Source organism: Rosa rugosa, chromosome 2, assembly GCF_958449725.1.
Source record: "Rosa rugosa chromosome 2, drRosRugo1.1, whole genome shotgun sequence".
NCBI lineage: Eukaryota > Viridiplantae > Streptophyta > Magnoliopsida > Rosales > Rosaceae > Rosa > Rosa rugosa.
The window spans coordinates 56339242-56354146 of NC_084821.1; the positions used below are offsets into that span (position 1 = coordinate 56339242).

Below are 14905 nucleotides of genomic sequence, written 5' to 3' on the forward strand. Positions count from 1 at the left end.
ACTGCAGAGTATTTTGTGCATGGATTGAAACAATGGTAACAACTCATTAAAAATATTTACGGGGGTGTATTCAATTAAGAGTCTACAATATTTTTTTGTATTTTAGAAGTCTATGAGTATTCAATTGAGATTTTAAATAATCCTTTAAAATCTTGATGTATTCAATTAAGATTTAAAATTATCCATTCAAATCTGCTGAAATTCAAAAGTATACGGATTTTTAAGGATTTCATTAAATGCTGGATTTTAGAGGATTTTATAGTGCTTTTTATACATATCAAAACTCAAAAACAATCCAACCACTTCCCAAAAGATTTTGATGGATTCTTTCTCACTCAAAAAATGAAGAACGTCTTCACCCAAAAGAATAATAATAATAAAAAGCAGGTCTCAATAGGTGACACTCATCCATTTTGTCTTAGACCTATTTTCCCACTATCTTCCTCTGTCTCTGCTCTCATCTAATAATTTTTTATTTTATTTTTATCACTATAGCTCTAGAAGCCTTAATCCTTCTAACTAATGAAGCTCACTTTCAATGGTACTATTAAGATGATACATACACACATGATTCTTTTGTAAATAGAAATTTTAAATACACACCCCTAATCACTTAATACACATCCCTATTATTTTATATTTCAAATTAGATTTTGTAGGTAGGTTGAATGACCAAAACAGACATCTATGCATTAGAAAGAAAGAAAAAATAGTTATATTTTCCTTATATAGAATAATTTATGTATAAATAGTTAGATAAACACAACAAATTTCTATACATGGCCTCCTAATTTAGTACAAGAATAAAGTTAGAAACTATCTAATTTAATTTGCAAAATCAATGGTATTAAATGTTTTTAAAACGGATCGTTTTACTCCCATTTTTTAGTTAATTTCCTTTTCTTTCTTTTTTCTAAGAGATACAATTAATCCATTTATTTTCTAATATAAAACATCACTGGTGAAAAAACTGTATAATTGTTAATTTGTTTGGCCCCTATAATGACAACTTTGTAGTTCCACCATTGGAGAGAAACTAGTGATATAGTTGTGTTTAAATGTTCAATTCATAATTTTATACTTGATCAACATGGTGTTTGGTGGATGAGAACTCAAATAATATAAAACCTATTTATATGCATTTATTTAAAGGGAACAATAATAAATCTTTATGGATTTCTGAATAAGTAACACAAATAATCAATATGGTCATTTAAAAACATCAATATACTAGAATATACTAATCATATTAAATAGTAGCCTTAATATAGTCAAATAATAGGATATTTCATGATTTTTGAGATTAATGATATTTTAGGTACTTTTGGTTGTGTATTTAGTAGAATATTAGAATGAGAAATTAAATGGGTGGTGTATTAAGTATGGAGTGTGTATTAAGTAATTAGGGGTGTGTATTTAAAACTTCTCTTTTGTAAATTAGATGTGAAATAAATTATGTCATTAGTTTACTACTTTATTTTTTGTGAAACATTTTGGCCCGTTAGTTTTCTCTTATTGTTCATATATCATTATACATAACATAAAGAATGGTAGATGTCATACTTTCTTGTCAGTGATATAGCATTATAGTTGGATCCATACATGCATTCATTGCTTAATTAAAGAAGAAGAAGAAGAAGAAGAAAAAATTAACCTACCAAAAACATCATAAGGATTTGTAAAATCTAAACAAATACAAGTAAATCAATCTATTAAAATCAATCAGAGTCCATATAGAATTTAAACAATCTGTGGATTAAGTAAATCCATAGATTATAAAAACTCAAACAAAGTCTTTTAAAATCTGAATTGAATACACCACCCTTAATTCTGGAAGTGTAGATTTAAAATGGTTACACCTCATTTTTGTCCTTGGATCAAAATTCAGTAAGGCCTATGATCGGGTCGAATGGGTATTCCTGGAACAAGTATTGACACAGCTAGGGTTCAGTCCCATTTGGATTACCTGGGTTATGAGATGTGTTAGAACAGTGTCCTACTCTTATATTGTTAATGGTGATCCACAAGGTCATGTTATTCCTTCTAGAGGCTTAAGGCAGGGCAATTCCATATCCCCCTACTTCTTTCTGCTATGTGCTGAAGCATTATCCAAAATGATTTTGACTGCGGAAGAAGGAAATGTAATTCATGGTGTTAAAATATGCCCAAGTGCACCTTCAATATCTCACTTCCTATTCACAGATGACGCCTTTATTTTTTTCAAAGCTGAGATCGATGAATGTTATGCTCTAAAGGAGATCTTTGAGCAGTATGAGAGAGCCTCGGGTCAACTCATCAGTTACCAGAAGAGTTCAGTCTCATTTAGCAAGAATGTGAAAAGAGACAAACAGAATGATCTTGCTGCAATTTTGGAAGTGCTACGTGTGGACAAACATGACAAATATTTAGGGTTACCTACGGAGCAAAGTTATTCAAAGACCGAGGCTTTTAATTTTCTCAATGAGAGGATTCGGAAGAGAACCCAAGGACGGCAAGAAAAAACTCTGAGTGCGGCAGGTAAGGAAGTTATGGTGAAGGCGGTAGTGCAGTCAATCCCAACATATGTAATGAGTTGTTTTGAGCTTCCGAAGCACCTTTGTTTGGAAATGCATTGCCTCATGGCTCGGTTTTGGTGGGGTGACAAGGTTGATGACAAAAAGATTCATTGGCTAGCTTGGGAGAAGTTATGTGTTCCCAAATCTGAAGGAGGTCTAGGGTTCTGAAACATGGTTCATTTCAACCAAGCTTTACTTGCTAAGCAAGATTGGAGGATCATTCAGTCCCCTAACTTGGTGATTGCCAGGTTATACAAAGCGCGGTATTTTCCGCAATGTGACTTCCTGGATGCAGAGGTAGCTAAGGGTGCTTCATTTTCATGGAGGAGTATTATGCATGGTAAGTGTTTGCTACGTAAGGGCATGAGATATAGAGTGGGAACTGGGGACCGTGTTTCTGCATGGCATGATCCATAGGTGCCATTACCTGTTAATTTCAAGCCTTTTCCTACACCGCCTGTGGGACTTGAGGAGTTAAAAGTGAGTGACTTGATTCTAGAAGATGATCATGAGTGGTATGTTCCATTTTTGGTGGAATTGTTTACACCATTCGAAGTGGGCATTATTGCACATATTCCTTTAAGCATTAGAGGAGCAGAGGACAACTTGATGTGGCGCTATGATAAAAGAGATAATTATGGGGTTAGAAGTGGTTAACATGTTGCTAGGATTGAGGATGGTAGAATTGCAAGTGCTTCTAGCTCTTTGGGCACGTATGGTATTCATGCAAGCTACTGGAAGGTCATTTGGGGAGCCAATATACCCCCTAAGGTCTGGGTCTTCATATGGAGAATTTTGAAGGGTATTTTACTTACAAGATGTGCACTCTCTCAAAAGGTTAGCCTCTTTTATGTTAGTTGTATTTTTTGCAATTAATCTTTTGAGGATGGGCTACACTTATTTAGATATTGTGATGTGACAACTTGTTTTTGGGTACATACTACTATGGGTTTACAAGCTAAGAATGTGGCTGCGTCAAATGTGGTGGATTGGGTACTGAATGTTATTGATATGCTTAATGGAAGCCAACGGTGTGCTTTCTTCATGGCTCTTTGGGTACTGTGGTCTGAACGCAATAATGATTTGTAGAATGATAGCTATTTTTGTGCCTCAAATGCAGCTCAATGAGTTAGCAAATTTCTTGAGGAGTACCAGCAGTTACATATCAATGGGGGTGCGAAATCTCAGGGGAGAAGACAAAATGGCAGAACCCTCCTAGTGGGCAACTGAAGGTGAATGTAGATGGTAGCTACCGGGCTGACTTTGGTGATGGAGGAGTGGGGGTGGTAATACGTGATGAACATGGTGTCTGTTTGGCAGTTCTAGCACGCTACTTCCCGTATGCTTCTTCTGCTTTGCACATGGAAGTGGAAGCATGTAGGGCAGGGCTTCTATTATCTATCCACCAGAACATGACTGCTCTTGATTTTGAGAGCGATTGCTCCCTTGTGGTTACTGCACTACAACATGACGTGGAAGATCAATATGAAATTGGGCGCATATAATAAGTCAGGTGTGGGGATGAGCTTCCCAGCTTAGCTGGGTTCCAAACCTCTTTCAAGAAAAAAAAATTCAGTATGAAAAAATTATTCTCGCTAGCTTAAACTTGTAAAAGTAAAATGGGAATTGGAATTGGTCTACTCATTTCATTTCATAACCCCTTTATATAGGGAGAGAATTACAATGGAAAGAACAATTACAATGATGACATTAACTACTGATTGGTTCGTAATCCATGCTGATTGATGTTAATCGGTAATTGCTTGATTCCCTCTCCGTCAATCAGTTTGATGAAGGCACACAATATATTTTTCCTTTAACACTCCCCCTTGTGCCAAGTCAAAGACGAAATGGTGCATGAGTTGTTGCCTTACTAAAAACCTTGCCAAGTAACAATAAAAACCCTGTGGGACAAAAATACACCTTGGTCGAAGGAAAATAGCACAACGCACCTTTTACATTTGAGTATGACATGTGTATGTTAGACTCCCCCTGACGTCTACACCTCCCCCTGATACTTACATTAATCTAGGGAGCTTGGAAAATCTTCGCATTCTTATGTTTTTCACATGTTTCTCAAATGTGTCCTTAGGCAATGATTTGGTGAACAAATCTGCCACATTCTCCTCAGACCTTACTTGATTCATTTGAATCTTGAGGAGAGTCTGTTGTTGCTGATTGTAGAACAACTTTGGTGATATGAGTTTTGTGTTATCACCCTTAATATAACCTAGCTTCATCTGTTCGATGCAAGCTGCATTGTGTTCGTAAATGCAAGTAGGCTCTTCAGTGGTAGAACTCAAACCACTAGTCCCTCGAATATGTGTAATGATAGTTCTTAACCATACACACTCAAGAACCGCCTCATGTAGAACAATGATCTCTGAGTGGTTCGAGGAGGTAGCCACAAAGGTTTGCTTGGTTGATCTCCAAGATATCGCCGTATTCCCATTGGTAAATACATAACCAGTTTGGGAACGATATGTGGGTCAGATACGTATCCAGCATCAGTAAAACCGACCAAAACGTCATTTGGCGTTTTAGTGTAGTGAGTGGCGTTTTCACCATCAACATTTCCTTTAGGGATTGCAGCTCCATCTGCGGTCCCTCTTATCTCTCTGTAGGGAAAGAATAGTCCCAAGTCAATGGTTCCTTTTAGGTATCGAAAATGTTCTTAATACCATTCCGTTGGTGCTGAGCTAAATCTAGCTAACAAGTTCACTGAGAATGCAATGTCTGGTCGAGTAAATTGGGCTAAGTACAATAATGCGCCTATTGCACTTAGATAGGGAATTTCAGCTCCCAACACTTGTTCGTCATCTTCCTTTGGACGAAATGGATATTTCCTTGCATCCAAACTTCGACCGATCATGGGAGTGCTAGCAGGATGTGCTTTGTCCATGTTATATCGCCTGACTTTTAGACATATGCAGACTGGTGGATTAATATTCCACAAACTCGATGTTCTAGTTCAAGACCTAGATAGAATCGAGTTTTCCTAAGATCTTTCATCTCAAATTCGGATGTCAGGTAGCTCGCGGTTTCTCTTATTTCATCAAGAGTGCCAGTTATGACATATACTACTACAATTTATAAATCCGGAACTTGTTTTCTTTATGAATACGCAAGGGCATAATTCAACATTCTTATATCCCTTCCCAATCAAGTAGTCACTTAGACGGGTATACCACATCAGTCTGGATTGTTTCAATCCGTAAAGTGAGCGTTTCAACTTAATTGCAAATGTACTCTGTGGTTTAGAGTCACTTGACTTGGGTAATGTAAGGCCATTAGGCACTTTTCATATATATCTCTGAATCTAGATCCCCATAGAGATATGCAGTAACCACATCCATGAGCTGCATTTCCAGTCCTTCGGACATTACTAAGCTAACTAAGTAGCGGAACGTTATAACGTCCATTACGGGAGAGTATGTCTCCTCGTAGTCAATTCCAGGGCGTTGTGAGAAACCTTGCGCCACAAGGCCAGCCTTGTACCTCAGGACTTCATTCTTCTCATTACGCTTTCTGACAAAGACTCATTTATGTCCTATAGGCTTTACACTTGGTCGGGTTAGCACTACCTGACCAAATACCTGTCTCTTTGTCAGAGAATCTAATTCTACCTGGATTGATTCTTTCCATTTAGGCCAATCTGCTCTTTGTTGACATTTTTCAACAGAGCGTGGTTCGATATCATCGTGCTCTATGATTCCTTGAGCAATAGTATATATCATCAATGTGTATGGAAGATCTTTCTATCAACTCATACGTACTCTCGTAATCCTTTGAGATTTCTTTGTTCTCTGGAATCATTTCAAACATCGGAGCGTCCTCCAGTATTGATTCATGGACATAACTATAATCAGAGACAATCTCATGAGAGGGATTCTATACATTGATGATTGGTTTGTGCCTTACTCACCCTCTTCTTCCTTGGGTGAGTGTCAATCGAACCAAGTGACCTCCCCCTCTTCCTTAGGGAGCCACGGCCTCAACCACACCTCCACTAAGTGCGGTTGCAGTGCCTCTATCTGCGGCACCGTGCTCCTTGTTGGGGACTTCTAACCTTGCAAGCACATTTGCAGCTGGTATATGTGATCTCATCACTTTTACGATATCAGTAAACGCATCAGGCATCGAATTTCCTACGTTCTAAAGATCGATTATTCTTTTCACTTCACTTTCGCTTTATGAAGTGCGGGGATCAAGATGAGACAGAGTGGGGACAAACCACGACAATTCCTATCGTTCCCTTGGAAAATCATTTTTCCTATCTCCCCCTAACGACGGGAAGACTGTCTCATCAAAGTGACAATCCGCAAATCTAGCGGTAGAGAGATCGCCTGTCAAGGGTTCCAAATAGCGGATAATTGTTGGCGATTCGTATCCAACATAAATACTTAATCGTCTCTGAGGACCCAGTGTAGTGCGTTGTGGGGGCGCAATAGGCACATATACTGCGCAACCAGATATGCGTAAGTGTGAAATGTCAGGCTCATATCCAGTTACCAACTGGTATGCAGATAATGGTTGGCTAGCAATGGGTCTGAAACGAATAAGTAAAGCTGCGTGCACTATTGCATAACCCCATGCAGATATAGGCAGGTTGTTGCGCATAACCAATGCCCTAGTCACCATATATAGCCTTTTGATGGTGGCTTCTGCGAGACCATTTTGTGTATACACATGGGGTACAGGATGCTCTACATCGATCCAAATAGATATGCAATAATCATCAAATGCTTTTGATGTAAACTCTTCAGCATTATCAAGCCGTATAGACTTGATAGGGTGATCAGGGTGGTAGCCCTTAAATGTATAATCTGTGCTAGGAGTATTGCAACATTTCTTGTGAACAATAAAACGACATGTGACCAGATTGTCGAAGCATCCACCAGAACCATAAAGTACTTGAATGGTCCGCATTCTGGATGGATAGGTCCACAGACATCTCTTTGTATCCTTTGTAAGAATGGAATGTTTTGTTTTGTATCTTTAGCATAGAAAGGTCTCGATCCTGTTTTTGCTAAAGAGCAGGCTTTGCAAAACGAGTGATGTGCCTTTGAAATAGTCAATGAGGCATAATGGGAGGGAGGGAGTGCTTCTGGTACTTCAGAAAGCAATGACTGCATTTGAGCAATCCTAGAACCGACACCTTGCAGTGTGGCGGATTTTTCTCCCTTTTTTTTTTTTTAACTCGAAAGAAGAGATGTGCGTGTGAGTTCTTGAAAAATACGGATCATCATGTCACGACCTCGGTGCCATAGGCGGTCATGCAAAAGCCTGTATGAGTCAGTGTCCCACATTTCATTGTTGGTGACAGTATAGGATTCAATTGTCCGAATCGTAGTGAGGTACAGTCCACTAAATTGACTCATAAGTTTCTCTAAAATGTGTTTCCTTCCACAGTCATTAGATGTAATATCAAGATATTCAGTTCCATTCTCACGGTGTGTTTTTACTGGATAATCGTTGGCACAAATAGCTTTGAAACATTAACAAGGTTCGATTAGCTCTTGGTGCATATAGAGCGTCTGTGACTTGAAATGTTGCGCCATTAGGCAGCAAAAATTTGGCAGTTCCTCGCCATTTTATTAGTTTTGACAATCCAATCATCGTAGTCACAGAGGAATTATAGGCTATTAGTTCAATGAATAATTGCCTATTTCTTAATATTGTGTGGGTAGTCCCACTATCATCTAGGCCTGTAAATGGACCGGGTTCGGATCGGATCGACCTAAATCCAAATCCGTTTACTAAAAAAAAAAATCGATCCAAACCCGCTCCGTTAACCCGGCGGATCATTGATACCTCGATCCAAATCCGTATCCGTCGGATTAACGGATACCCGATCCGCTAATCTGATCCGTTTATAATTTCAAATATTTTTAAATTTTAAATAGTAATATTAAATTTATATCATAATATCTCATAAGATATTAATAAAATATTAAAATAACATGATCTACATGAAGAGTATCACTAAAAATAAAATTACATTATCAAAAATAAAATTACGAAGACTGCCTCTTAGATTTCTGCCAAAAAGTAATATTAGAAATCTTTAATATTTTATATTTTATATTTTATATTTTTTTAAAAATAATAATATATTACTAAAACGGGTCGGATCATTAACGGATCGGATCGACCTAAATCCAAATCCGATCCGTTTATTAAATGGGTTAACGGATTCGGATCATTAACGGATCAACGGATCAAAATGTTCGATCCAAGCCCGTTTAATAGCTACGGATCTGGAGCGGGTCCGGATCAAAATCCGGTCCATTTACAGGTCTACTATCATCTAAGCACTCAAGTTCTCCTCCATTCATTCCTACAAATAAATGGGAGATATTTAGAAAATATAACTCATATTCTTTAGAGTATTTCTATTTGCGTAGAATGGTATTCTTTTCATTCTAATAATTTTTCTCTAGATGTATTGCTTTACATCTTTATAGTGCTATGTTGAACCATGTAAATATGTGTAGTAAATAAATTTGAATAAATTCAGTGCTTCAGAATAAAACTCAAAATTTATTAATAAGCCAACGATAATCAAATCAAGGTCTTGTTCATAAATCTTATTCATCAATCCATGATTGAAAATAAACTTTAAGACCAAACAATAGTCTAATTAAAAATGAGGCATTATGCCTTCACAACTGCCTTTGGAAAATAAAATGAATAAAGCAGATCAGTCAAGATTGAGAGCATCCATTGACTTAGCAAGTTCCTCTTTGCCATTGGAGTCTGCAACTGTAAGGTTGACGTCTAGGTCATGACCTCCTTCTTCCATATAGTGAGCCACTTGTTCTTTAGACTCTCTATACCTCTTGTAATTGGCTGCTACTCTGTTGTTTGCTTGGCAGTTCTTGTACCAATGCCCAATGAATCCACACATATAGCATGGTTCATTGTCAACTCTTTCCTTTGGCATCTTGTTTCCATGATCCCCATGTCCCTTTCCACGTCGTGCATTGTTGCCACGTGGGTAGGGATCAGCACGTCTAAACCCCCTTGCATTGGAGTTATTTCCATCTTTCATTTTTCCATAATTAGCCTCAGGAATTTTCTTTGTCCCAGTGGGCCTGGCATTGTTATTCAAGAGAATCTTATTTTGTCTCTCAGCCACTTGCAGTAGGCTTATCAACTTATTGAAGGTTGTGATTCTTTTGTTGAATCCAACTGATACTGGTTCGCTAGTATAAAAGCTGAATTAGGAAATGTGGTAAGAGTCTTGTAGATCATATCATCTTCTGTGATTTCCCTTCCACAGAAATTGAGACGTGCCTTTAAGCGCAACATGTCCTTGTTGAAGTCATTGACCTTTCTATAGTCAAGCAAGCGGATTCCATTCCACTGAACAGCCAGTCCTGGGAGCAAAGTATCGTGAATGTTCCCAAAACGTCCTTTAAGGGCATCCCACAGTGCTTTGGGTGTCTTCAACTGAAGGTACTCCTAGCGTAGGCTAGGATCAATATGTCGCCTCAGAAAAATTAAGGCATCTGCTTTCACCTTATTAGATAGTTCATCATCTTTGGGATAAGTAATGGTGGCAGTGTAGTCTTTTACCACAAAGGCAGTTTCCATATCGGAAACCCAACGATGGTACTCAAGTCCTTCTGAGTCCAAGATGTCAAACTCAGGTCGAGTTGGATCAGTCATCTACATAAAACAAGAGAGAAGATATTAATTACGCAGTCATAAAGACATCCACGTAAATTATTTTCCAAATATATGACTTAGATTTCAAGACCAAGATTCGTAATGGTCACATTTTTTCGATGCTATGTGAAAATACTTTATCACAGTAAGTGTGTGTATAATGCGCATGAATTTTCATTATCATGGCAAAATAGAATTTTATATGTTGTATAGCATTCTAAAAAATTCTAAAAATAAGCATAACACATTTGAACATAGCATATATAAGAAATAAACTACCTGGCATGCTCAAATTTCACACATGTATACCAAAATATATGCTACATATAATAATATATCATGCGTAAAATGAAATATAAATAATAGCATAATGTAAAACATGTGTTGGCATTATTTATAAAAGCGTAAATAAAATAAAAAAAACATGCTCAAAATTACATAAATAATAAAGTATAAAGCATGCTTAAAAATAGTAGACATAAATAAAAATCACATGCTTTAGATCCCACGAATATATATCGCATATATAACAAGCAATAAAATAGTATGCTCAAAAATAAAAAATTCTAATTATAAATAATTAAATATACCATAGTATGAAAATAAATAAATAAAAGAGAACATACTTGGTATCGAGTAAATAAAATAATCCTAGTGCACGCGGTGTTGATGCAGGCGTGCGTAGCTATATTTTTAGACTTGAGAACTGGGCTGCTTCCTCTTTTTTCCCTTTTTTTTTTTTTTTTTTCTTTTCAGCGGTGGCCCGGGTCTTTTCTTTTATTCCTGTTTTTTTTTTCTCTGGGCCGCAGGCCAGCCTTTTTTTCTTTTGTTTCTACTGGGTTGCATCACCACGCAAGGCCTATTTGTTTTTTTTTTTTAATTGGGCCGGACCTTTTCTTGGGCCGGGTCACTTTTTTCTCTTGCTGGGCCGGGTCAGCCTCTTTTCTGGGTCGGGTCAACCCGCCCTTTTTTTTTTTTTTTTCTTCTTCCTCTTCCTCTATTTTTTTGTTTCTTCTTCTTCCTCTCTTTTTCTGTCTTCCTCCTCTTCTTTGTTCTGGTTTTCTGGTGTGGAGGCAGCGATGAGCTGGGCAAGATGCCGGTGGAGGTGCCGTGTACTCCTGGGATCCGAACGTGCAAGGCAGAAGCTTTGAGGCTTTGGAGGCTTGCGGAGGTAGCAGCAACGGTGGTGAGGGGCAGAGGCCGGGTTGGGGGCTGGTGAAAGCTGGCGGCGGGGCTCGAGCCCGGTCTGTTGCAAGGGCGCGGGGCAGAGGCTGGGTGAGGTGTGCGCCGGCAGAGGCTGCGTTGGGGCAGTGGGGTGCGGCGTTGTAGATATCACGGTGGGCAGGCTGCTACAACTGCTGGGAGGGTTGCTGCAGGGATCGTTGCTGGGATGGGCTGCAGGGATCGGACGTGAAGGTGATTAAGGCCGATCTGGTCGGGATTTGGTGGCCGGAAGGAAGCTCTGTGGCGATGGGGCGCTAGGCTAGGTCGAAGGCGCTGGTGTGGTCGAAGAAGAAAAGAGAGGTTTTTTTTTTTTTTTTTTTGGTTTGCGGCAGAAAGAAAAGGAAGAGAGATTTTTTTTTCTCTTCTAGGGTTTGAGTTTATTTTTCAACGGAAAGCAGAAAGAAATTAGAAATTTTTTTTTTTCTTGGCTATTGGCTCTGAGCGTGCTGATAACGTGTAAAAGTAAAATGGGAATTGGAATTGGTCTACTCATTTCATTTCATAACCCTTTTATATAGGGAGAGAATTACAATGGAAAGAACAATTACAATGATGACATTAACTACTGATTGGTTCGTAATCCATGCTGATTGATGTTAATCGGTAATTGCTTAATTCGCTCTCCGTCAATCACTTTGACGAATGCACACAATATGTTTTTCCTTTAACACTAATTTTTTTTAACACTTTTTGAAAGAGTTTTTACAGATATGTCACACTAATTGTGTTATAACACTACCATTATTGACCCTTAGAAACCAAATGACTAATAAACTCAATATGAGGATTACACGGATGAAATAATAAATTACAAATCCTACAGTTAAAAATACAGTCAATAACATATATGATTACATTTTATTAAGAAAAGAAAACATAACCGATTATCTTATGCCCATTTCCACCTAGATTTTTCAAGAGAAAGCGTGTTGATTGGCTTGGTAGTAAATTTAACGCCCATCAAAATCAGAATTGGAGATACCGTTTACAGATGCAATAATTTCTTGTCCATTCCCCCCTACAACAGCTGTGATCACATTTCTTTCTGTACAAAATGCTGGTTTCGTAGGTACTTGTAGTGATATGCTTTCATTAGCCAGCAGATATCACATCTAACATCGTGGGTCGATTGGCTGCATATTCCTCCACGCAGAGCATACCAACATAGATGCACCTCAAGAATTGATTTTTATCACATGAATCGCCAAGTCTTGGATCCATTAGTCTCAGTCCTGCACATTCTCTCCATAACGCCCATGCCTAAAACAAGATCACATTCGTTTAGAATTTTAGAATTACTGAACATGTCCACCTTTACAATAACACAGATTTCTTTAACATACATAGCCAACTATATTGACGGCATGGCCATCATTGTAAAAGCTGTTATTTGTTCTTCCACTTAGGATTTCTAGCATCAACACTCCGAAACTATAAACATCAGATTTTATGGAAAAATTCCCCCCCCCCCCCAATAACATACTCAGGAGACATGTAACCGCTGCACCAAATGGAGAAGAAAAGTTCATTAATACAACTACATTCACAAATGCATGCTTAAGAACCAAAAGCAAAATATCATGATTGCTTGCTTACAGTGTCCCAACAATCTTCATAGTATTTGCTTCTTGTTCATCTTTCTTGAAAATCCTTGCCATTCCAAAATCAGAAATTTTGGGATTCATGCTTTCATCAAGTAGAACATTACTTGCTTTTAAATCTCTATGAATTACTCTCTTTCTGAAATATTTGTGCAAGTAAAGCAAACCTTGAGCGACTCCTTCAATTATGCTGAAACTTTTGTTCCAATCCAGTTGCTGGCATCTGGTTGAATATGTACAATTTGTACAATCAGATTAAATCAAATAACAATAGATATGTACATTTCTATAACAAATATATATACATATATGCAATTAAGCAAGTAGTTAGATCAAAGTAACAACCAAATAAAAAGTAGTCCAAGCTTTTGTTTGGCATGTACTCATATATTAACATCCTCTCTTCACCATGAATGCAAAATCACTCGAGCTGAACAAGATTTGTATGCTGGAGTTCATTTATAAGTATCAATTCAAACTCTGATATTCCTTGGCCTGAACGTTTTGAAAGCCTCGTCACTACTATTTCTTGTCTGTTCAACAATTTCCCCTGAAAATATACAGATCAACAATCAACTTTTTTTTTATTTTCACCTGCCAGCAGCCCTTGATCCTTGCCATGCGACACTGTTTCTCGAGCGTCAAATTAAAGCGCAAGCCCGCTACAAAAAAAAAAAAAAAAATGAGGCGATGATTAGAAAAAATACATCAAGCATACAAGAATCATGCAGACATATCTGCCAACCTTGGTCAGCTGAGGATAGCAACAACCTCGGATTGGTTGGAACTCCGACTTAGTCCTAAACGTCGGCGCCTCATCGTTTACTCCGGCGTCATACTCTCACCCCGCGGTCGCAACGCAATAGGTACCCATCCAGGCAGACATGGAATCTTTTAGATTCTCAATCAACTTGGGTGCCCCCTGGCGACGGGTCAGGTTCACTTGTCCGCTACACCCCCGACGCCTCACGTAGACGAGTTCGTAGAAGTGTAGTACCTTCGCCACGGTTGGCCCTTCACATCCAGACAAATGCCACAGTGAGTTCAGCGCCATCAGTAACAGCCACATGTTAGGGCAAATTCTACCGAACGCAAGATCGAACTCGCAAACCAGGATTTGCAGGTTTGGGAGTAGCGGAAACGTCACTCCTTGGTGGAAGATGGCCTCGTGGACGGAAGCATACCCCGCCGGCAAAACAGATGCTCTCTCATCTCCCGTCGGCGGACGAAGCTTCACTACGCCAGGGAGGTGGAATATCCTCTTCAACCGGTTTACCGCCGCCGCAGTCATCGGTCCTCCTGCCTCATCAACTGGAGTGCCATCACGGAGGACCCAGGCTGACTCTACTTCGTCCCCGCCAGCCACTCCTCCATCAGCGGAACCGCTAGCTGTGCTATTGCTTGCTAGCCTCTCCTCACAATGCTTGCGGGCGGCAGTTTCCTCCCTTGCCTTAGAACTCTCCGGACGCCCAACACGGCCCATTGCTACTTCCCAGGGTATAGTCTGTAGCGGCTCGATGTCTAGCGGCTCGGATAGTGAGGTTCCTGCAGGGGCAGACAGACGCAACGAGTCAATAAATATCCTATCCGCCACGATGAGCTACACGTTAGACCCAGAATCCTCACTGCTCGAGATCTCTACGACACTAGCCATCACAAACCCTAAAACCCAAGTCAGTTAGTTCCAAAACGATCTAAACTACTTCTATGGTGGTTTTTAGTCAAGAACACTCGTACCCAGCAAACCCAGAAAATACCAAAACAAGAACACAGTGCATATATATCCAAAACCCAGATTCGACCATCTAGCAAATCCATAAATCTCAACCCTCTGTCAAACATCTAACCCCA

The 14905-nt window shown here is 38.9% G+C and overlaps 1 protein-coding gene across 1 annotated transcript; it reads left to right on the forward strand.

Moving 5' to 3' along the window:
• The first annotated feature begins 1973 nt into the window (after positions 1-1973).
• Positions 1974-2723, forward strand: LOC133731088 (uncharacterized). Its single transcript, XM_062158548.1, has one exon. It carries the CDS (start codon positions 1974-1976, stop codon positions 2721-2723), a length of 750 nt encoding a protein of 249 aa, XP_062014532.1.
• Positions 2724-14905: the final 12182 nt, after the last annotated feature.